General features: G+C 41.8%; 1 protein-coding gene and 1 long non-coding RNA gene across 6 annotated transcripts in view; one reads left to right on the top strand and one right to left on the bottom strand.

Moving 5' to 3' along the window:
- Window positions 1–17,928, bottom strand: part of PRKAR2A (protein kinase cAMP-dependent type II regulatory subunit alpha) — an 85,694-nt gene extending 67,766 nt beyond the window's left edge. The window contains exon 1 of the mRNA XM_081184287.1: window positions 17,248–17,928. Coding sequence (XP_081040413.1) covers window positions 17,248–17,512 — 265 coding nt within the window. The 5' untranslated portion in view covers window positions 17,513–17,928. The remainder of the gene's footprint in view (window positions 1–17,247) is intronic.
- A 215-nt stretch (window positions 17,929–18,143) lies between these two features.
- LOC308581682 lies at window positions 18,144–23,436 on the top strand. Of its 5 annotated transcripts, none has more exons than XR_014005142.1 (5): window positions 18,144–18,365; window positions 19,907–20,019; window positions 20,951–21,479; window positions 22,894–22,932; window positions 23,261–23,436. It is a non-coding gene; the product is annotated as an uncharacterized lncRNA (long non-coding RNA). The 5 variants fall into 5 exon arrangements; XR_014005145.1 differs by lacking the exons at window positions 22,894–22,932; window positions 23,261–23,436 and adding exons at window positions 21,816–21,858; window positions 22,259–22,490 and having other exon boundaries at window positions 20,951–21,108; XR_014005146.1 differs by lacking the exons at window positions 22,894–22,932; window positions 23,261–23,436 and adding exons at window positions 21,816–21,858; window positions 22,230–22,490 and having other exon boundaries at window positions 20,951–21,108.
- The last annotated feature ends 629 nt before the right edge of the window (window positions 23,437–24,065 follow it).

Genomic DNA, 24,065 nt, shown 5'->3' with positions numbered 1-24,065 from the left:
AATTAAAAAACACTTTTAATCAGCTAAGGCATCCCCAATTAGCTGGGCAGCATACTTTTTTAAAGTGCTAGCACCATCTGAAAAGGCACTCTTCCTTCTCTCAAAACAGAGGGAAATCTCTCCTGATCATGCCTCCTAAGACACACACATGTACACCCCTATAATATATGCTTTGTTTCAATCACACATGATCAACTGAAACTCTCATGATTAATCAATTAAAATTCTTTCAGATTAATTGTGGTCCTAAGGTTAAAGGAATCCACAGTTTGAATGTTGTGTGCATCAGTATTCAGAAGAAGTCTGCAATGTAACTTTGGAATGATGCCATAGCAATCACCACACAGCAGTGTGAGTGTGAATACTAGACACTAGCTGTTGGCATTTGCTCAAGTGGCTTTATAATAAGTGTCCAGCTGAAAAATTGATGATCTATTTAAATAATATAATGTGAGGATCCAGAGGGCAGGCAGAAAATTAAACTTTTAATATCCTGGAGCAGTTCTGATCCCATCTGCTTCTAACATGCTGTTTGCCAGTGCTCAGTGGTTACAAGTAGTCAATTTTGTATTGTATTTCCAAAGCAAGCAGGATGATGCAATGACTCAGTACATAGTCTCCATATTTACGTGGACAATTAATACCTATTGTAATTTTTATATGAACACCCTGTGATTCCAATGAAAGACAGTATATTAATATTTCACATAAACAAATAAAAATAAATATTTAAGGAAACAGGTTCAGCTATCAGAAGAGTAGAGCTGCACTATAGCAAAACCCAACTATATTTTAAAAATCTTAATACAGAGCTACATACTGCAAACACAATGACCATTTATGTATTTATGAAAGTATCCATATACTGCCCTATCATGCAAAGCGACTAATGTTGGTGGGCATGAAAATGACATCTGCACTGTCAGAACACACAAGGAAAATTAAAGCTAGTTTCAACAGCTTTTGTACTGTGGAGGATATTGATACATTTAAAGAAAACTATTTAAGTGACTATAATACTTTGCTTCTTAACTCAATTCTTTCCATTGTTTTCCTTACAACAATGGTTAAACAAGTTCCAGGCAGTTTTTCTGCAGCACAAAGCAGGAGTTTGATGCAAGGTTTGGATGCGATGTAAATGAGGAACTTGCCCCACTCACATAAGTGATAGCCATGAGAGAGGCCCCTCGAAGATTCTGAACTTTGCTCTGCATAGGTGCAGAACCTATAAATGACACCAAAATTCACCTCACAGGATGGTTGCGAAGATAAAGCAGATAAACTAGGTATGGCACCCTGAGAGGGTGGGAGGAAGGGTGAGATAAAAGTGAAATGAGTAAATAAATATCCAAGCAGCAATAAAAAAGACTCTTTCCAATTAATCCCTATGCCTCAAGACAGACCAGCTGTTTTAAATCTCAGCTAAAGCATCCATGACAGATGACCATCCAACCTCTGCTTGAAAACCTCCAAGGAAAGAGTCCATCACCTCCCATGAGTCTGTTCCACTGCCAAACTGCTTTTACTGTCAGAAAGTTTTTATGAATGTTTAGTCAGAATCTCCTTTCTTGTAACTTGAGGTTCAAGTCCTACCCTCCAGAGTAGGAGAAAACAAGCTTGCTCCCTCTTGCTTGTCTACTACAAGTTAGAAATCGCATGTTGCTGGTGCCATGTGGTGGAAAATGCTCCCAGCAGAGGTTCTAGATTCTGACTTTCTGAAATCTCTTGAAGATCTCTTTATGCTGACAGGCCTTTGCAGCTGTTGAGTGGTCAGTCGGTTTAGCGATTCTCGGTATTGTTTCTTTGGGTGTTTCACGTTTTATTGTGAAACACTACATAGACATTTTATGATACGATATAGAAATATTTTTATAAATAACTGCCAGGAAACATCTAACTATATCCACACATTACCTGCTATCATTCTAAGAACAAGTTGGTGCCAGCCTATTCATCCACTAAGTAAGGCCTACCAGTCGATCGTGGGATGTCCGTGGTCGATCTTGGGACCCTCAGCTAAATACTCCCCCCATCCCCCCCAAAAAAGGTCAACATCTCTGGCTCCTATGGTGGTCAATCCAATGGGTAGATCACTGAAGTTTTTATATAGCGGTAGTAGATGACAGTCTCTTGGAAGTTGGACAGCCTGAACTAAGTCATCAATATAATACACAAGGAAAATTACAATGTGTGAAATAAGCCATCCTGTTTTACATTCAAAGATCCAGGTAGCTTTTGATCACATAAATTGCAATGGGGAACACTGATGATGGTAAATGGCCATGGCTCAATAAAGACAACCTGTTGCAGAGGTCAGTATGGTTAAGCAGCTGCCAAAAGCTTGAGAGCTTGAAAGGGCCCATCATCAGGGGTTCTCATCTGGTATCCCCAGTGCCAATGAGTCTCTGACCATGGATCAGATCCAGGTAGCAGCTTATCTCCCTCCTATTCAGAAGAGTCGCTGCCTGCAAGTAAAACACATCTAGAGTACACAGGTGTTTGATGGCTACAAATGTTGGTACCGGCAAACTGGATTAAAAACAAAGGATTTTTGACCAGCAGTGTGGAGATTTCCCACAAGCCAGTGTTTTGATCAAGAGCAAAAATTTTACTTTAATGAAGAAAACAATGTTATTAATTTCTGCATTTAATTTAAAATTTAGTTAGACTTTCAAAGTCATAAACAGAGGAGACTGGGAGAAACAGACTGCTTGCTAACAAGGGCCTGATGGTTTCCCTAAGCAACAATCATGTTCAAGTGGAATGCATGGGGGGGGGGGGAGAAAAGAGAACAGACTCTGCTTGCTATCAAACAGAAGCTGACTACACTTCCTTTTCCAAAATTGAATACGATAGTGTAATTGATATGTGATCAAATAACCAATCAGAAAATTCTGGTGAATGTTGCTTTGCTAGCTGACATGATTCACTCAGTTCGGTGCAGTACCAAAATGACCAAGGAAAAAGCAGTCACAAATGTCTCTCCAGCAGGCTGCAAACTCACATAAATCATGCTAAGCCATGGTTTGGCCTAATGTGGTATGAAAATGGTACAAATTCCAAAATAAGGAGTAAAAGGAAAGGAAAAGGTTTCCATTTGCAAAGAACTCACATATGAGGGAAAGTGTGTTTGGGCTTGTGACTATGGGAGAACTTGGTAGAAATGCTCTGAGTCTGAAACAGTGAAGAGCAGGAAAATGTTTTTTTTGTCTGAACACGACATTACTGACCTTCAATATATCGGATATGTATTAGAACAAAATACTTCTTTTATTTTCACTTGAAATTCATAATTTACAGGGAATTCCACTGCAACTAGATGTGACAGCAACTTCTTTAGATGGCCTTACAAGATGATTAGACAAATTTATTAAGAAATGATCAATCAATGGATAATAACCACAAAAGGGTGTGTATATATATAGTCTTTCTTCAGAAAACTATAGCTGAGGATAAATCACATGGGATCAATTATATACAGCAAAATGCATATTAGACAGTTTATAAATAATACATTATGATGGTCATTGCTAGAGACAGAATGCTGGTCTAGATGGATCTTTAGTCTGACCCTGAACACATTTCCTCAGGATCTCTTGGGAAGAAAACAAAAGAAACCACCTCATGTGTAACTAGCATACCATGTGGCCTGTTGAAGTGGGATAGACAGAAAAAGACAACAAGCTCAAAACACTAGGGAACAGTTTAAACAAGTTTTAAAATCTCTTTAGCTTGTCTACACCACACAATAGTACAAGATAAATCTCAAGTAACAACTGCTGTCATACGAAGCACTTATTCACGGCACAAATGCTAGAACAGCTTTCTAGTGAGATGTATGTGGTCACCACCAATCTCATTCCCAGCAACCTCTGGGATGCACAAAGGGCTTGGGGGTTGGATGGGGTTTTCTTCCTTTTGTGTGGGAGATGGAGAAAGTAAGAAACAGTGGCAGTTTCTACTGGACAGGACTTCTGGTTCTTACTTGTTCAAAATCTGTTCTGGAGAAGAGAATTTGTGGGCTGCTGGGTTTCCTGCTTTCCAGTTTCATAGCAATGGTGGAGATGCATTCTCATGCCTGATTCTGAATGCTCCATTTTATTTTTGAAAAATAAAATTTCTTGCCATTTTGACTTTATAGAGAATGAAACACAAATAAGCAGTGTACTACCCAAGTGCACAGTATGTAGGAAACCTACTACCTTCTAATATTCTGAACAAAAAGGAAATGTGGACTTGGTAGTATTTTAAAAATTACATACTCCATTACAATTACAATGGTACCTCGGGTTACATATGCTTCAGGTTACAGACTCTGCTAACCCAGAAATAGTACCTCAGGTTAAGAACTTTGCTTCAGGATGAGAACAGAAATCGCATGGCAGTGGCGCAGCAGCAGGAGGAGGCCCCATTAGCTAAAGTGGTGCTTCAGGCTTGCTAGAGAGGTTAAAAGCAACAAAAAAGGCTTTTATGGGTATGTTCGTAGCAAAAGGAAGAACAAAGAAACAGTGGGGTCACTCCGAGGAGAAGATGGTGAAATGCAAACAGGGGACACAGAAAGGGCTGAACTCCTCAATGCCTTCTTTGCCTCAGTCTTCTCCGATAAAGAAAACAATGCCCGACCTGAAGAATTTGGAGCAAATGATTCAGCAAAGGAAACACAGCCCAGAATAACTAAGGAGATAGTACAAGAATACTTGGCTAGTTTAGATGTATTCAAGTCTCCAGGGCCAGATGAACTGCATCCAAGAGTATTAAAAGAACTGGCAGACGTGATCTCAGAACCACTGGCAGTCATCTTTGAGAATTCCTGGAGAACAGGCGAAGTCCCGGCAGACTGGAGGAGGGCAAATGTTGTCCCTATTTTCAAAAAGGGGAAAAGAGAGGACCCAAATAACTACCGCCCAGTCAGTCTGACATCAATAGCAGGGAAGATTCTGGAGCAGATCATTAAGCAAACAGTCTGTGAGCACCTAGAAAGGAATGCTGTGATCACCAATAGTCAGCATGGATTTCTGAAAAATAAGTCATGTCAGACTAACCTGATCTCGTTTTTTGACAGAATTACAAGCCTGGTAGATGAAGGGAACGCAGTGGATGTAGCCTACCTTATTTCAGCAAGGCATTTGACAAGGTGCCCCATGATATTCTTGTAAAGAAGCTGGTAAAATGCGGTCTTGACTATGCTACCACTCAGTGGATTTGTAACTGGCTGACTGACCGAACCCAAAGGGTGCTCATCAATGGTTCCTCTTCATCCTGGAGAAGAGTGACTAGTGGGGTGCCACAGGGTTCTGTCTTGGGCCCGGTCTTATTCAACATCTTTATCAACGACTTGGATGATGGACTCAAGGGCATCCTGATCAAATCTGCAGATGACACCAAACTGGGAGGGGTGGCTAACACCCCAGAGGACAGGATCACACTTCAAAACGACCTTGACAGATTAGAGAACTGGGCAAAAACAAACAAAATGAATTTTAACAGGGAGAAATGTAAAGTATTGCACTTGGGCAAAAAAAATGAGAGGCACAAATACAAGATGGGTGACACCTGGCTTGAGAGCAGTACATGTGAAAAGGATCTAGGAGTCTTGGTTGACCACAGACTTGACATGAGCCAACAGTGTGACGCGGCAGCTAAAAAAGCCAATGCAATTCTGGGCTGCATCAATAGGAGTATAGCATCTAGATCAAGGGAAGTAATAGTGCCACTGTATTCTACTCTGGTCAGACCTCACCTGGAGTACTGTGTCCAGTTCTGGGCACCACAGTTCAAGAAGGACACTGACAAACTGGAACGTGTCCAGAGGAGGGCAACCAAAATGGTCAAAGGCCTGGAAACGATGCCTTATGAGGAACGGCTAAGGGAGCTGGGCATGTTTAGCCTGGAGAAGAGGAGGTTAAGGGGTGATATGATAGCTATGTTCAAATATATAAAAGGATGTCACATAGAGGAGGGAGAAAGGGTTGTTTTCTGCTGCTCCAGAGAAGCGGACACGGAGCAATGGATCCAAACTACAAGAAAGAAGATTCCACCTAAACATTAGGAAGAACTTCCTGACAGTAAGAGCTGTTCGACAGTGGAATTTGCTGCCAAGGAGTGTGGTGGAGTCTCCTACTTTGGAGGTCTTTAAGCAGAGGCTTGACAACCATATGTCAGGAGTGCTCTGATGGTGTTTCCTGCTTGGCAGGGGGTTGGACTCGATGGCCCTTGTGGTCTCTTCCAACTCTATGATTCTATGATTCTATGATTCTAGGTTAAGAATAGTTTCAGGTTAAGAACGGACCTCCGGAACAAATTAAGTACGTAACCTGAGGTACCACTGTATCTAGGTTTTCAATGCAACGGGTTTATGATTTTAACTCTTCAGTCCCCCCCACTCCAAATCCTAACTCCGCTATCACCACACAAAAGGCCTGCCAAGCTGTCTGCCCACACAAATTTAACTGACAGGATAGTTTTAATAACTGGCCTAAACTACTTACTGAGAAGGAATTGCTACTTGCCCTACTCACATGACAAACTCTGACTGACAAATTGTAGGGAAGGTTGTGTTGGGGCGCTTAGAGCTCTTGGAGACGGAAGTTAAAGGGAAGGGCAAAATCCTGAAGTGGTTTCTCTGCCCCATAACAGAAGATCCTGTCATGCCCCTGCAAAGTGATTTGAGAAGAATGAAAAACCAAAGCTGATTTCTTCTTGAGTTTCTCTGAACAAGGTTGGGGGGGTGGGGGCAGCTGCAACCTAATTACATGCAGCACCAGGCTGTCTGTACACAGCTACATGCAAGGTTCGCTGCACTTTCAGCTGTGGAACACATGACTGGTGATGCATGGGGGGGGGTCAGGGAGTAAGCTTGGGGTGGAGGCATCCAGGTTCAAAACATTTAAAGAAGCATTGGGCTAAATGCAAAGCTGGTATAACAGAAACTTACAAGTATAATTCATAGGGCTAAAAACATCAGTAAAAAAATGCAAGCAGGGAAAACCAAAGCCCGTCAATTCTGGCATTAAGACAGAAGAATAAGCAAGGCCAAGGAGGATTTTGAGGAATAGCTATTTTAAAACCTTTAGAAACTGGACGATTGCCAGCTGCTTCAGTAATAGGGAGCAGTATGCATAATAAGTATCACATATATTGTTGGTGCAGCAAAGCACACATTCAAAGCCACTTTGCTATAAAAGAACCCAGAATATTGGTGTAACAATATTTGTCTTTTATATTTCAAAATCAAAAGTTAACAAAATCTTCACCTAGTATTCCAAAATAAAAGGTGACAGTAAATGTGGTACAGATCAGGGGGATCTAAATTGATTACTTATATTCAACCATACCTGTAGTTGGAAATCAAGATGCTTTTAATCAAAGTTTCAAAATTTTGCTCATGAGTCACCAAGTTCTCCCAGCAACAACCCAGCTTTAACAGAACATTTTGTCCCAGATTTCCTATAGGTTCTATGAAACTTTGGGTGCTTTGAAACAAGCAGTAAAAAACCAAACAGAACTTGATTCCGAAGGGAAGAAAAGAAACACTGATCTCCCAACTTTCCATCACAAAAACACAGTACACTTACTTTTCTAAACACTGCACTTTAGGAGTCAAAATACCAGATCACACATGTATGTGTACGGATTTAAGATGTTATTCCTCTTCCCTCTCCTTTTCAGCTCTGGTTAACAGTGTCTTTATTCTTGTGTAGACAGAATTTTATAAAACTGGTTGGTATTCAAGAACTGACTAGTCATGTATATTTAACCAGCAAGCCAAAAAAAATCCCTCTTCAGCTAACAGCTATTATTTCTTGGTAATTAAGCAGCTTTGTATTCTAGGAAGACAGCACCTATCTTGCATAAACTAAGAGGTCAGCTCTTCTAATGAGATGAGAGATTAGGACAGAATACTGCCATGCAAAAACAGCTGGGTATCTCGTGTACAAGAAATAAAAGAAAACAAAAATCCCACAATTTTGAATACTTCCCCAGATCAGTATTATAGAAAATATTTAAGAACCAAGAGAAGGATATCTAAATAGTCAAAGAAAAAGGCAAGTGGTGCCCTTACCACAGGCCGCTTGGCATAATGCAAAGATATATTGCCTTCAAAAAGAACATTACAAAGAGCCTTGTGATGCCCTAAAGACCAACAAATTTATTTTGACATAAGCTTTCTTGGATCAGAAGCAACTTTGTCACACTTCTGGCAAAGTACACTGTAATCCTTCACAATCTGTATACCCTCACTGCATCAGGCTATCAGAAATATGCTGTAGTTAACAAACACACATAATTGTGTAGAAAAAATACATACAAATGCCAATGTATGTAAATAACATTCTAGGCATATCTGTGAAACATTCACAAAAGCAGAAGTTGTAGGTGTTAGAGTAAATGTTGATGAAAATGACCTGTTGTCTTCAAACTAAAAATACAGATATAAATAATTATTATTCAGAAGAAAAGAATACTATCTTTCATGTATGATCTGAGACCATACTTATCCAATTATTTTTTTAAGTCTCATTTTTGTTTATAGTCACCAAAAAACCTAACTTGGACATTCATATTTTCATTATACAATTTATTTTCTAAATAAATACCTATAACAGTTTCATATGCCGCAGGGAACACTGATAAAATTGAGAGTAGTTCCATGCAAACATAGAAGCAAATGCCCATTTTGTGCATGACTCTGTTAGTTTAGAACCACAGGAGAAAGTCTCAGCAAGCCTTTGCTTTGTGCACTTCTCCCACCTGGCTTTTTAAAAACATTATTTGAACTTTAAACCTGCCTTTGCCAACCTTAAGACCCCATATGCTGTTGGACGAAAATACCATTACCACCAGCCAGTATGGTAGCCAAACAACATCTGGGAATACAAGGTTAGGGAAGGTTGGTAAACTAATCAGTTTTTCAGTGGTTCAGATACATATAAACTCTGGTTAAAAGCAAAACTGGTCTCTTTCTTTTGACCGAGTGAGGAGAGGAGAGGAGAGAGCCAACCTTGGGTTTTCCAAAGCTCATTCCATAGCATTAAGTCTGGGGTGGCCAAATTCTGTATCAGGAACACCATGCTTTGCAGTTCCCAGTATCCTCCCCAAAATTTTTGATCAGCCTAACAAACCCTGCTCTCTGCAGCTGTTTGGCCTGTAGGTAAATGAAAGGAAAGGGGAGCACAAAGGAGAAAGTAGTACTTAATCTGCCACACTAAAGGTTTTTCACAGGGCACTGAATTAATGGGAAGTGCCAATAAAAGAATGAGAGCAAGTCATAAGAAAAGAAAGTATGAATAAAACTGAAGCTTTAGGCCAGGCATGTCCAAAGTCCGTTTCAGGGGCTTAATCTGGCCCACCGGTCGGTTTAATCTGGCTTCTGTGAATCTTGGGGTAAAATCCAAAAAAAAAAGCTCAACAACTTCAATCCTAAAAAAAGGTCAACTTCATCAAATCTGGCCCTCTTTGAAAAAAGTTTGGGCACCCCTGCCAAAATGGGAAGAAGAACTTGCATTCACTGTTAAGATGCAAATACCAGTGTCTTATCTGCAATGCATCACTCACAACAAAGGAAACCATTTGAAACACTGCTAGGAAACAATCACAAAGAATATTTAATCAGAATACCAGAATTAAGGAAAAATAAATTAAACTACATTAAAGCAGTCAAACACACTACTTTCAGCAGTCACTAAATAAGATGACTCAAAGACTAAAGCCTGTGTTGCTATTACATGGAACATCACTCATGCTAAACAAATTCTGATTGAAAAATTGTCAACAAAATACTGCAGAAATGTTGTGATTTTAGATTCAAACACAGCAAATTCCAATACAACTCCACGCTACAGAGACGAATCTTCCAAATCAGTGCTAATCTTGCTGACATGATGCATAATTATCTGAAGAATTCTCTAGCAACCAGGAAACAAGCCACAGTAGTGAAGCAAATAATGCTCATGAAAAGCACTGACAATGGCAATGTACTACAGGATAAACTTCAGAGTATTGCAGCACATGGAAGACCTGTAACAGTAGAAAGAAAGGAAAGTTCCTATTGCTATAGTTGGCATCCATATGTCTGAAGAGAGACAATGGAAGAGTGCGCCATCAAGGGTAAAGTCAAACAGTTGGGAGTTACAGTGCCTGCTGTGGCTCTAGAGACAATATAGGCTTGGGAGAGCATATATTTGCTTGAGACTCTGTTCTGCCCTGTAGTGCCCAAAATCTTCCTGATGCAGTGCACATGGTGTTGTGGCATCGCTCCTGGTGGGTGTAAGTTGCCCATGACTCACTTACATAAAGCAGTATGCTCAACATGCAAGTCTGACAAACCCTCGTCTTGGTATTGGTTGCTAGCATCACATTCTCCCAGACCCTTTTGGAGAGGTGAGCCACTGCCATAGCTGCCTTACCAATACATTTCCCTAGCTCAGCATCAATGGAAAGGTTGCTGGTTATGGTAGAGCACAGACGAAATTGTCTACCACCTCCAGCGTGTGGTCACCAAAGCTGATAACATGGAGTGCTGGCAAAGTCATGACCCAAGATGTCTTAATGTATTCCTGAAAAGTGGTCCAGTTTCCAGATTTTCCCCATGTTGGTTGCATCGTCCACCGTGAAGATCTCATTTGTGGATATATAAAGTAGGAAAACAGTGCTAGAAAATGTCAGTTTTATCCATATGACTGGGAGCACTCATCCCCAGTTCACTTAAGAGGTGGCTCCAGAAGACAAACCTAGTTATGTTTCTTTCTACTGTGTTGGGAGATACAGATCAGTCAGAAATGCCTTAAACAAATTTGTTGAACTGCTGAAGCCTAGCAATACCTTTATTTTTTTAAAGGAAAAGTCATTATCAGCTAGAGGGTAAAGAATAGACACAGGATCTGACGTTAACTCAGTATTACCAGAATCTCCATTTGGCATTCCATGGTAAAGACAGAATTATTTCTGTCCTTGCACTGACACACTTCATGCTTAAAGCTTTGGGCTCAGAGCCATAGCATCAAAAGGCTTCAAACACTTTCCTTTTTCCCCTGAAGTGGAAGTGAAAAATCACAAAATTTAGGAAATTGAGATCCTGATTTGCCTTTCCTGTAAATCTATTTATGAATGATATAATCAGTGGTGGCTGTCAGATTCACAAAACCATGGCTATAGAAACATGAATGGAACTGCTGGAACATCAGGAGGACCAGGCTCTATGATGCATAAATCAGTGTCAACAATCATGTTCTGGGAGCAAGTGCCAAGAGTTAAGAATCATCTAATTAAGAATGCTAAACCGTGGTGTACCATTATGTGCAAATGCAGCCATGGCTGGCCTTAGGCATCTTTCAGTCTCCATGATCCTCACCTATAAAATACAAATTCCGGCACCTCTTTTTCTAGAAAAAAAATGAATACACCACTCAATTGTAAATACAATTGTATACAAAGCAAATAAGCCTTTAAAGAGAAAAAGAGTGTATAGCAAGTTATCACCAAATGAATATTTAGGGGGAAGGGAAATAATGCATACTGAGTAACTGGCAAGCCCTAGAGCGGAATGCCCACACAGATAAACTCTGACATGTAAATGGGACATTCTAGGGCTTCATAATGGCATTAGGTGATTGACATCTGTCAAAGTTCAAAGAAAGTTGCTGTAACAGCTGACATTGACAGATATAGTAATCACCTTTGGTGCTAAAAGTGTATCTTTAATCAGTTAATTAGCAATGAGAACACACTTTCAAAGAAGCTCCCTGTAACCACTGGGTTATAGAAAAGATAGGTGCCAAATGGCTTCTGGGACCTGGGTTGTGGGCACCAAAACAGAATGTCTAGTCACCACTGGGGTGTGTGTCAGCAACACTTTTTATTTATTATTTTGAAAAGCATGAACTAATACGCAATTTACGTAAGTGACACATTGTTAATATCACATTTTTAGCAGCAACTGTTAATACATGTTTAATTGGGTGTTGCAATAAAAAATTGTACCATACTTCAGTTTTCAAAACACCCTACTCTTTATTGTTAAACTCCTTAAAATATTGTCTATCCTTAACATACACTTCGAGGCTTCAAAGCCCATACATTTAAGTAATCCTCAAGTGTCAGCCAGGCACAAAAATGGAACCCAGAATTTTTGAGGTGCTCACAAATGGAGAATCTTTAGATGCAAAATGTGCCTGGCGCCCTGCTAATTTTGAACCCTGATCGGGGAAACGTAACCTTGGGCCCATAGGCCTGTCTTGGCCCTGCCATGATTCCTCACTTGGCCTGCAAGGCCTTTTTGGGAAAGGCACTTCCCTCAAGACAACTAACGCCATACAGGTAAGGACAGGGCTTGTCAAAAGCCTATTTTCTGTAGCTCCCAAAGCACTTGACAACCAGCTGGTTGTCATGAGCCTTTGAAGCACTGCACAAAGCAGGAACTCAGAGTGCATGAGAGAGTTCTCAGTGAAGGAAGGGAAAGCAAGGCTGCTTGGGTTCAGGTGCACCAGAAAACTCCCTGAACACTTATTTCACACTGCATATTTAGTTATAAGACTAACCTATTCCACATTTCCACATATGTAATGACTTTAAGGTAGGTAACGAAGTCATATGGCCGCAAAAAAAGATTTAAAAGATACCTGTATGGGGGACTAGGAGGTCAAAATTGATTATTTCGTCTGTCCGGATATCGTGGTATCTTTGTTACCTATTCTCTCGTACTTCAGGATTTTGTTGTGTATTGTAGTTGCTCACTCTGTATTTTAAACGATTTCTGATTTTATAGACTTTCCACAGCCTCTGGTTAGTACAATAAACTTATGAACTAAAAAAAGTGGTAAAATAAGATGTTTCACACACAAAATAAAATTGTAGTGACAATTCATTTTGGGCTGAGCCAGACTTATCTTCAATTGGAGGATAAAATATGTTGTGTTAACATGACTATATCTCCTTTCAGCTAAAAGGCCCCCACTAATTAAACCACTGAAGAAAAAACAGTAATCACTATATTATATACTGAAGAACAACACAGAAACTAGCCTTAGAAAAGGTGGTGTGGGGAATCAATCAAACCCCATCATTGGAAAATACAGTATTCATGAGAAAATGAAAAAACCAAAGGAGCCAAATACATCTCCCACAGCCTAGGTACCACCACCAAAACAAGCCCCACGCTGTCCCACTAAATCACCAAGACAGTAGTGAAACAAAGAACACGCCCTCATCTCAATAGAACAGGCTACAGTAAGTCTCTCGGAGAAAACCAAAGTACAAACTATTAAGAGTTCTAAAAGGGAGCAAACTGGGTTCTGAAACAAACCAGGAGACTGAATGAATAATACTCAGTAATATATTCTGAGTAACCAGCCTCAGGTAAAACCTTGATGGCAATATTGTAAACCATTTGTGATTTCCAAGGTGTCTTCAAAGTTGGTCCCACATAGTCTCAAATATATTAGCTCACAATTTGGTCACAACTGCTCTGAATATGGAGAAAACTGATTGCAGCTACAACATTAACTGCTATATAAACCAAAGACCACCACAGTGACCCCAATACAAAGAAGGAAAACAGATTAGCAGAAAATTATTCATAATAAATCTATACTTACTACATAAACAAATCTAACTGCTTATTTTATTACAGTTGCATTTCACCCTTCCCTGAAGGAGCTCTGACCACTACACATATGGATTATCCATTTTATCCACACAGCTCTTGAGATTGTGACTGACAAGGTCACCAAATAAGCTTCGTGGCTCAGCCAGGATTTGAAATGGAATCTTTCTGGTCCAAAAATGTAGCCATTAAACTCTCAGTTGGCTCAAATAAGAACTTGGGAGACAAAACACATTAGCTTGGAACCTAAATTACTCTGCTATTAAAGTAAGGGGGGGGAGTTTTAGTCAAAAACCCTACATGCCCTTGCACCACATTGTACATCATTTCCAAAGGTCCACCAATCCCCTGGAACAGATTTTCAAGGGACAGCAAAGGGAAGGGGGAAGCTAGAAATCCCTTTCCCGTTAATGTTAAGTCTGGTCCATTCATAGAAGGAAAGTTAGGAACTAAGTTACTGAGTATTAACTCAAAATTCACAATTTAGTGTTAAGGAGTATTAGATACAAGGACAAAAGAGCTTGGGCTGACTAGAAACATCTAACTATGATGAAAGACAGGTAAATTATATATAAAATTTAAATAATCTTATGCAATGTTCAAAATTAGCTGGGCGCCAGTCACATTTTACAACTGGCAACCAGCCTTTTATGACTGGATGGAGATATCTGGGCACCAACTTTTTGCACTTAGCATCTCCACCTGCTTGGTTGCAGTCAGTTGGTCGGGCACTGTGTGCTGCCCTGCAAAACACCTGTTTTGCCCAGCAGCAAAAGATGCATCTTTAAAAAAAAAATGCTGCCAGGTGAATCACCTGGTCTGGTACCATGGCGGGGGGGGGGGAGGCACCTGGACATGGCTCCTCTCTTTCCTATCCCAGTTTCTAACACAATGCTAGAGGTGAAAGTGCAACCTGGCAAGGCAAATGGATCACTTGAGAACTCCTTACCTCCACACTTGCACTGCATCTCCTGGGGGAAAGGGAATGAAATTTATTTGAAGAGATATTTAGCTCAGGAAGTTAAAGGAATTAATTTAAGAGATACTTAACTTAAACTCACTTGCATTTTAAAAATTTCAACAGCATATGTCACACTAAGAAATAAATCCTACATCATGTCAAGTCTTCACCATGAAAACTGGTTATGCTTTACTACTGGTTTCTGTAACACCTAATCAATTGATCTAAAACTCAACAGAAAACAATTTTCCCACAACCCCAGCATTCCATTCAACCCTATTTTCTCTTACAGCTACCTCATGCATATTCCCTCGTTCATCCCCACAATGCAATACAACCCTTCTTTGCTCACAACACTCCCTTGCTTCTTAATCCAGAAACTGAATCTATATTTAAACTCACCATTTCATGATCCCTACCCTAAACTTCAGAATGCCAATTCCCTGCAGGATTTCCCTTTTCTGCCTTTTATCATACAGTATTCTGAAATTAAGAACAGAGCAACTCACATACAAAGAAGGTAAAGTATCTGTCATGGGAATAAAGAACTCCAAGGCTGCACTCATACAAGCATTCATAATTATTGCAGGAAATCAAGTGTGTATATGTGGTAGGTAAAGTATATGAGAAATGATAAAATTGGGTATTCACTTACATAGGAAAGCCACCTTCAACCATACAACTGGTAGAATTAATGGTTGAGTTTAAGGATTAACTGCTTAGATCCAGGTTTAATATTCAAGTAGTTATTATTTAGGAGACACTTAGTATTTACGAGTAATCACACAGTCTTAACAAATTTAGTCCTAGAAAGCCATAATATTTTGTTACCTTTTAAGGTGGCACAAGGCTCTTTGCTGTATTTGAAGCAACAAATGAACCCAAATATCCTCTTGGAATTTTCTATTTTTTTATAAAAAACCACCTGATTTTAAAATCTGTAATCACCGACTGCTTTTGATCCGGCTAGACCTCATTGTAAAGGGATGAGGGAGCTCTCATGATAGCATGACAGTCCTGACCCAGACTCGTACATAATCTTAACAAACACAAGCCTTCCACAGTCCAAACTCTCACTCCCAGCAAAAGTGTATCACAATTCAGGAAGTTACAGTACCTTCTATGAATGTTTCAAAAAAAAAAAAAAAAAGGAGACTAGGGAGGGAAGAAACCTTCCTTACTTTTCCCCTCCTCTCAAGCATGGCAAATATATCTCCAACATATCCAGAGTGTGTCCAGTCTAAATGCTATTGTGGGAATCTCCAAAACGTTACCTACATCTACACAAAGAGAAAGCCTGTTACCTCACTCCAAAAGTTGAGGTCATCTCCAGGGGGTTCTGCCTTCTCATAACATCACGAAAGAACCTACTACTTGCACAAACAGCTCTGCTCCAAGAATGATGGATTCACTTCATGCTCTTCTCGTCTTTCCAGAAACATAGCTGAAAGGCTAGGATCATACTACCACACACACAAAAATGGGTGCTGTAAATCCTCTCCACTCCACCACACATTCCAGAATGGAGAGGAGACTCCTTCAAGCCACTCCCTCCACCCTCCTGAGATTTCCTTGAAAGCTTTCTTCCTTTCCAGCCACCTAAATCCCTCCCTCCCCCTGCTCACAAGAAGGCTCTCATTCATTTAAGACTGACTCAAGTGAAGCAAACTACTCCCACCCATGCAAAATGCTTTTATAAAAATATTTATATACCACAAACTTAAATAGAAGGCATGGCATAGTATCATCAGAGCTCTACAAGCTTTGCTTTCGCATGCCTTATCTCTTTGCCAGGGGGCTAAGATTCAACTGCAGACATTCTAAAGCAACTGGCATGTCTTCTGAACAATTAACTTCAGTTCCAGTTGTGTGCAATTACCCTGGTACTAGGGCAGACAATGCAATTGCTGGGGACAAGATTAAGCTGCTATTGCAACCGCACTGTCAACAAACCCATAATAATTAATAACCCACTTTGGCAGGCGGAAAAGAATAGACAGAAAGGCTCTCTATCTTATACACTGCACCTTCTTTCACTACACACGCAAGGTCACACCTACTCCATGTACGAGAGAGCCACGCACACCCTTGTGCACGCTGTTATCTGCAGATCCTTTCTGGCATGTTTATCTGTCGGGCACGTTTTTATGTCTCGCCTTTCTCCCGTCGTGGAACTCAAGAAGCCTGCGGTGAGGATCCCCCACCCACCCCCTTGGCGCAGAAACAAGCCGTGTAAAGCAGCGAGGGAGAGAGAGGATTAAGCCCATCTTTCGCTGAAAGGGCTGAAAAGCGCAACCAGTCCCGCGTTAAGCGATCCTTTTGCAGAAGCCGCAGGCGCGTGGAAGGGCAACTATAATAATAATCATAATCATAATAATAATACATTTATTATTTGTACCCCGCCCATCTGGCTGGGTTTCCCCAGCCACTCTGGGCGGCTTCGACAAAGACCAACAATACACTAAGATATCACACATTAGAAACTTCCCTGAACAGGGCTGCCCCTATTGTTTCCTACAGTTCCTGGGGTCTGGGGGCAGTAGTAATAATAATAATAATCTTTAGAGCCTTTAAAACACAACCCCCCAACCCACCCCCACTTGCAGGCCAGGCAGAGGACGGGGTGGAGGGCCACCCCACCCCCACCACCAGGCTGCCCCCTGACCCCGACCCGCCCCTCACTCACGCTCGAAGTCGGAGTCGGAGTCTTCGTCCCTGGGCTCTTCCTCGCCGTTGGACTCTGTCTGCATGGGCTCGGCGCCGAAGTTGACCCCTTTGCCCCTGGCCCCCACGCCAGCCTGAAGCTCCCTCTGCTGCTGGTCGCGGGTTTCCCTCAGGCGGCCGAAGTACTCGGCGGCGAAGGCCAGCAGGTCCGGCGGCCGGTGCCGCAGCACCTCCACCGTGTAGCCCTGCAGCAGCTCCGTCAGACCCGGCGGGATCTCGATGCTCATCTTGTAGCCGAGGCGCGCGGGAGACTCAACGGACGGGCCCGGGAGAGAGAGACACGACGGAGAGAGAGCGGGAGTCCCTGCTCGCCGTCGCCGCCGCTACAACTACTGTGGCGGTTGGTCGCCGCCGCCGCCCACCTCTATCTATCTCTCCCCCTCAGCTTTCTACGCGGGCCTGGAGCCGGAGGTGGGGGGTGGCTGCCGCCGCTTTCTCCGCCTCCACGTCCTGCCTCCTCCTCCTCGAGCCCTCCGTCAGCCCTGAGGGAACCGCCGCGCTCGCGCCGCCGCCGCCGCCGCTCTCTGACACGCGAGAAAGAGAAAGGAACGGAGCAGCGGGGTAGTCGGGGGAAGGAGGGGCCGGAACGGAAGCGCGAGGCGAGCTGCGCATGCCCAGCAGGAAGCGGCGGAGAGCGCCACAGAGAGAGAGAGAGAGAGAGAGAGAGAGAAGCAAGGGAGGGCGGGGAGTGGGCGGGAACACGCTTCATGCGTCACAATAACGGACAAGAGACGCTCGAGGGATAGATTAGGTGGATAGATAGAAAGCTGTCCCCCCACACCTCCGCCCGAGGTGGGCGGGGTGGGAGAAAAACGAATGGGGCGCGTGCATAGAAGGGGGCGGGGACTAAGGTTCGTCCTCGCGCTCTCCCCTCTCCATGTTTGGCATGAGTGCTTGGAAGGGAGGGGGCGAAATGGGCGCGAATTCGCCATTCCCTCACATTGACTTTTTTTCTTTTTTTGACTGAGAGAAATATAATAACGCTGAAAGTTTCCCTCCCATCTGGGTTTCGTGAGGAAAACATGCCTCTGAATGCCGGCTGCTGGCGCCCACGCAGGTGTGGAGCAGTGGCATAGCAAGGTCAGGTGCTACCCAGTGGGGGAAATTTCTTGTCATCCCCCACACACAACATTGAAATTATTAAAAGAAGGAAAAATAGAATATAAGTATTCAAGTGTTATTTTCTGGTTTATTTACATTGGGAGCATAAGCACTTAAAACCTTCCCCTCCACCACCTAACTTTGTTCTCTGCAAATTTTGAAATAACATCTTCAAAATCAATTCCTTTCACTAATTTGTTTTCAGTTGACAAGATGGCTAAGCCAGAGAGCCGAGCTTGACTCATAGCAGCCACATTTCATTGCGTTTGTTGACTGAACGAAAAAGTTTCGATACGTATTATGCTGACTTGTTGAGGTTAATTAATTGTCAGACGAAGTTATTAAACTTGTTTTAAATAATATTATTTAATAATAATAATAAATTGTTATTATTTTTTAATGTGAGCCCAATTTTTTAAAAAAAACAAAACATATTTTTGCCATTTTGTCACACACACCCTCAGTGCTGACACCCAGGGCATCCCGCACCCACCGTACCCCCCTTCCTATGCCACCGGTGTGGAGAAGGCTGTTAGGCTCATGTCCTTCAACAGAGATTATTGCACTGCTAAAAACACAGTGTTTAAAACAGAAGCATAGTGCATCCTGAAAATAGGCATCTCAAGCATCAAAAGCCAGGGCAAAGAGGAGCATCTTCAGCATTCTGTGTAATGAAGGCATCAGGCCACCTCTGTATCCCACAGCTTAGGGGGCCCTCCATGGGGAAGGCCCTCTTCCAGGCCACTATCCCCTCTGCCTCTGAGGGCAGAGGAACTACCAAGGGGAATCCCCTCTGCCAATCTCCGCACCCAAGGGGGTCTGTGGGGAAAGAGACAGCCTTCCAGATATTTGGGCCAGATACCTGGTTGGCAGCTCATATAGATGGGCCTTTGGCCTGATCCAACTGCATAGTCAGAATCGTAGAGTTGGAAGGGACCCCAAGGGCCATCTAGTCCAACCCCCTGCAATGCAGGAATCCCTGCTAAGGCTTCCATGACGAGTGGCCAGCCTCTGCTGAAAAACCTCCAAGGAAAGAGAGTCCACCGCCTCCCGAGGGAGATCGTTCCTCTGCTGAACAACTCTTACTGTCAGTTTTCCCTGATGTTTAGTTGGAATCTCTTTTCTTGTAACTTGAAGCCATTGGTTTGAGTCCTACCCTCCAGAGCAGGAGAAAACAAGCTTGCTTCATCTTCCACAATTCAGGGGTAGGCAACCTAAGGCCCATGGGCTGGATGCGGCCCAATCGCCTTCTCAATCCGGCCCACGGACGGTCCGGGAATCAGTGTGTTTTTATATGAGTAGAATGTATTCTTTTATTTAAAATGCATCTCTGGGTTATTTGTGGGGCATAGGAATTTGTTCATTTTTTCCCTTCAAAATCTAGTCTGGCCCACCACATGGTCTGAGGGACAGTGGACGGGCCCACGACTGAAAAAGTTTGCTGACCCCTGTTCCAAATGGTGGCCCTTGAGATACTTGAAGATGGCTATCATATCTCCTCACAATCTTCTCTTTTCCAGGCTAAACATACTCAGCTCCTTCAACCGTTCCTCATAAGGCTTGTTTTCCAAGCTTGTCTCTACGTTCATGAGCATGCCCTCTTCAAAATTACCAAGACAACAGTTCAACAATTGTAAGTGAGTCTGTCTATTGTTGTTGCTTTAATTACCTGTTACTACAGTTGCATGAAACTTCCAGTGTTTTCTGGGGCAGGGCAAAGGAATGTATTTCCACCTCAGTTGTTGTCCTAAGGTAGCCTCCTTTTGGGAATCTGTGTTCAGTGAAATTAATTCAGCACAGGACTTATTACTAATGCCCTCATTGGCACTGCTAAGTATCTGGGACAACCAGAACAATGATAGAAAAAGCAGAACTTCAGCCATATTTTGGGGGCAGGGGGAGAGAGTAATGTCTGCAAGGCTATAAATCCCTAGACATTGGTGGGCATCCCTACAGAGGTCATTGTAATCATAACATGAGAAGGTGTGGTTCCTGACTGTCTTGGAGAAGTGTAACTATTTAGGGGACATAAAAAAACAAAAACCAATTACTGTATACAATTTGGTTTGACTTTTTTGAATATATCCAGGATCGGCAAGTATGCACTTATTTGAAACCAATGTCAGCCACCTCCTCTCTTCAGAGTTCAAATGCACTGGATGGACACAATGAGTCATGATTTATCAGACATTTCTATAAAGCAACAGACAGATAATAATTCTATTTTTTAATTTTAAATAAAAACAATTTAACGAGGTTTTCTTCCATATCCTTGAAAGCGGAAATTAACTTTCTAATTAAAACTAAAGTTATAATTGTGGACATTTTAAAAAATTGTCTTGTAATGTCATATTGGTGTGTGTAGATAAATGCTAAAGTCAGTTTGTATTGTCCTAAGAAGAGAAGATGGACATTTCTATCACTGCTTAGTAACGAACAACTCATTATTGCACATGGAATAATACTTGGAGAATTTAGAATTATTATTTTAACCTTCACCCCGCTTTTCCTCCAAAATGCTGTGGACAGTCTATATAGGTCCTCCCTCCTATTTTTCCCCACAGAAAACCCATCATCCTTGACATGCTAGCTGAGGCCGAAAAGAGTTGGAAGCCAACAACCCCTGGAGAAACACAGCTTTCCTTATCCCTGCATTAAAGCAACATTTCATAGCCTTGTAAATAGAATTATGAAGCATATTAGACCACTTATGTTTTACAAGGTCAGTTATTCATACACCTATTTCATTCATTTGTGAAACAGTTGAGTGATACAATTGTATCCCAGTTAGCAGAATCTCAGTTTGGTTGCCTGGAGACAACTCTGGCTACCGCATCATAAGTACCCTAAAACCTGAGATTCAATAGGTGATGTCACAATAACAGGACTTGTGATGACACATAGTGCCAACTATATTTTTTCTCTCCTTTTTATACTCACACTTGACATTGCTTAGGAAACCTAGTAGCATATTGTGTATTATTATAGTGATGTTTTCCCCCTAATTAGATAACTTTAAAATGAAGTATGTAACATATGTAGATTTCTTTCCCTAGGAGTTAATGTTTTCTATACAGGCAAGCAGAGAGGCAGGTATTTAAGTATTTACATCTCATGGGTAAATGGGAGTGAATGTGCATTTGCACAATCTGTGGCTTGTGTCCTTAAGTCTTTTTTTTTAGTGCAAGATCTTATTCCTGTGCACAGCATTAGAAATCAATATCTAATATTTCTAAATATGAATACAAAAGTCTAGCAAGCAAACAAGCACTTGGCACCGGCCTTCCTATAAGACATTAAATCACCAGGTGACGTACAGGCTGTGGGTTTGGTGACGTCACTCTGTGTTGCCAGTGTAAATGTTTATGTGCTGTTACTCTGGTTTCAACAATAGAAAGAGGAAGAAATCAATATTTATTTGAATTGCAGGTTCTACTCACTATTATGGCTTGGGCTGAGCTTGTCAGATACAGTATGTTTTTTATTCCTTGCTTAATGAAGTTTTCAACTGCTTCTCCACTCCCATTTCCCAGTCATTTCCCTAAAATAAATACTTAACTCTTTTATGAATATTGATTGAGAACAATAAGTTCCCTCATTAAGAATATTTGTTGAGATTGTATGTTTCTGCTGCAAGAGGGGCTGACTAAACGTTTTCTTGGTTTTATTGAAAATGAAAAGGGAATGGCTATGTGTATTCATGTAAGCTTTAACATGGGGGTTTCCCAAGGGACTATATTAAAGCCAAGAAGTGCTCTCTGAACCCTTTGATGAGTTGATAATTAACTATTGTTTCCTGCTGGCTAACACATGAGTATTGAATTGCTAATCATCATTTTGAAGGGAGTTGCTTTTGGTTCTTTTGCTCCCAGGCTCCATGGAATAAGGACATAAATGAAGCTCTCCAAGAAAACAGCTCCAGGCAAAATGGATGCTATAGGAGAGAGACCTTTGCTTATAGATCTGTTTGGGTTATTTCATATTTTGTAAGGTGCTGAGCCTATGCCTTGGACTGGCATGTGTCTTGTGGAGCTGTTTAGATGACTCATTTGATGTTTTCACTCTGTTATGAAGAAAGTTCTGCAAGTAAAGTTTTGAATAATATCTAATGGGTCTGGACAATGCTTCATTCCAAACAGACTCAGTTTTCATGCATCCAGTCACTTCAAACTGCACACTATTAATATCTGCAATAGCACCACTATCTCTTGGCATTATGTTCACTAGCAGTGTTACTTTCAGAGGTCTGTGTGCAGTACATTTTCTGTTGGTGTACTTTGGAGGCTTAAAATTGACTTCTACTGGCAGCATACACATCCTCAAAACCCATTGGCTTAGTTGTTGTTATGTCATGGAATGTTTACAAACACTGTAGCAATTGAGAGAGAGGGATCAATATAATACCACCAGACAGTGAAACTGCAGTCTGGGTATGTCATGAATCACTGAAGGAAACTATTTATATGGGACCAAGCTCATATGGTTTATTTTTATACTGTTGGTGAAGAGGTCAACAAGCAAGGGAGCTTGGAGAGCCAATAGAAATGTGAGTCATGGGGCCAAGAGGCCAGAAAGCCACATGAAATATTTACATTTTGATTGGATATAATCAGCCATATATTTGGCTACTGTACATCATTGATTAAAAGAAGCATAAACACAAGATAAAAATAAACTTTTAGAAAATATAGTAAGTACCTTGGAGGATGCAATTTATAAAGCAGAGGGAATTGCTTTGCCTTTGTACCATTCTTAATGTTTTACTATTCCATTGAAAATGGAAGATGTGGGGAGACAATTTAAGAAACTGAAGAAAAGGCAGGTTCTTGACATGTCCCCTCACCTCACTGTAGCCATGTTTTTCTGCTGTGCAGGTAAGCTCATATCAAACACAGAACTTCATGGCTGAAGGTGTCAATGTGTGATACAGAGCCAGCCCACTCATGTTGTGGGGTGAAGCCAGCAGTGAAGAAGCCACCTTAGGCAGCAGAAACACCTCTGGCCACCCACCCCACTGCTTCTGCCACCAGCGGAGCAGCAACCTAGGTAAGGGAGACAGTGGTCACAGAGCAGCACAGTGTTCTACTGGTCTCTGGAACACCACCTTCTAACCAACTTTCAGCAAGAGGGAGGTGTCCCATCACTCCACTTGGCCACTGGTCTTCCCCTGTCCCTACCTTACATAGAGACCATTGGCCCATCTAGCTCAGTGTTGTGTGCACTGACTGGCAGAAGCTCTCCAGGGGATGTGGGGGACTGCTCTTATATATGTCCATGGCTGGCTATAGGAAGGGCATATGGGATTCTACCCAAATGGTTGCAGGGAGAAAAGGAACAGCCAGGCCAGACCCAACCAAACCACTTTAAGCTTCAGTGAGTTCCTCTGCCCTGTTTCTCAAGAGAGAGAGAATCAGCTGGCATAAGGATTTGAAAGCACTTGTGTTTATCCAGCCATGTTGCAGTAGTGTTGGGGATGAGGTTGATTATCCGTGGGTCTGAGGCAAAGATTTCCCAGCTCTTCCATAATGAGATCCCCTAAGTCCCCCTAAGACCCTGTGCCCCCTAAATGCCTGGCAGATAAGCACAGAGCTTGCACATAGTATACATGTTTGTACTCAGTTTGAAGGTAAGGAGGTTTAAATAAAAGAGAGCGAGAGGTTGCACATTTTGGGAGGAGTG

Source organism: Podarcis bocagei (assembly GCF_964188305.1).
Source record: "Podarcis bocagei genome assembly, chromosome: 2".
NCBI classification, from domain to species: domain Eukaryota; kingdom Metazoa; phylum Chordata; class Lepidosauria; order Squamata; family Lacertidae; genus Podarcis; species Podarcis bocagei.
This window is presented reverse-complemented; position numbering and strand designations above follow the sequence as displayed.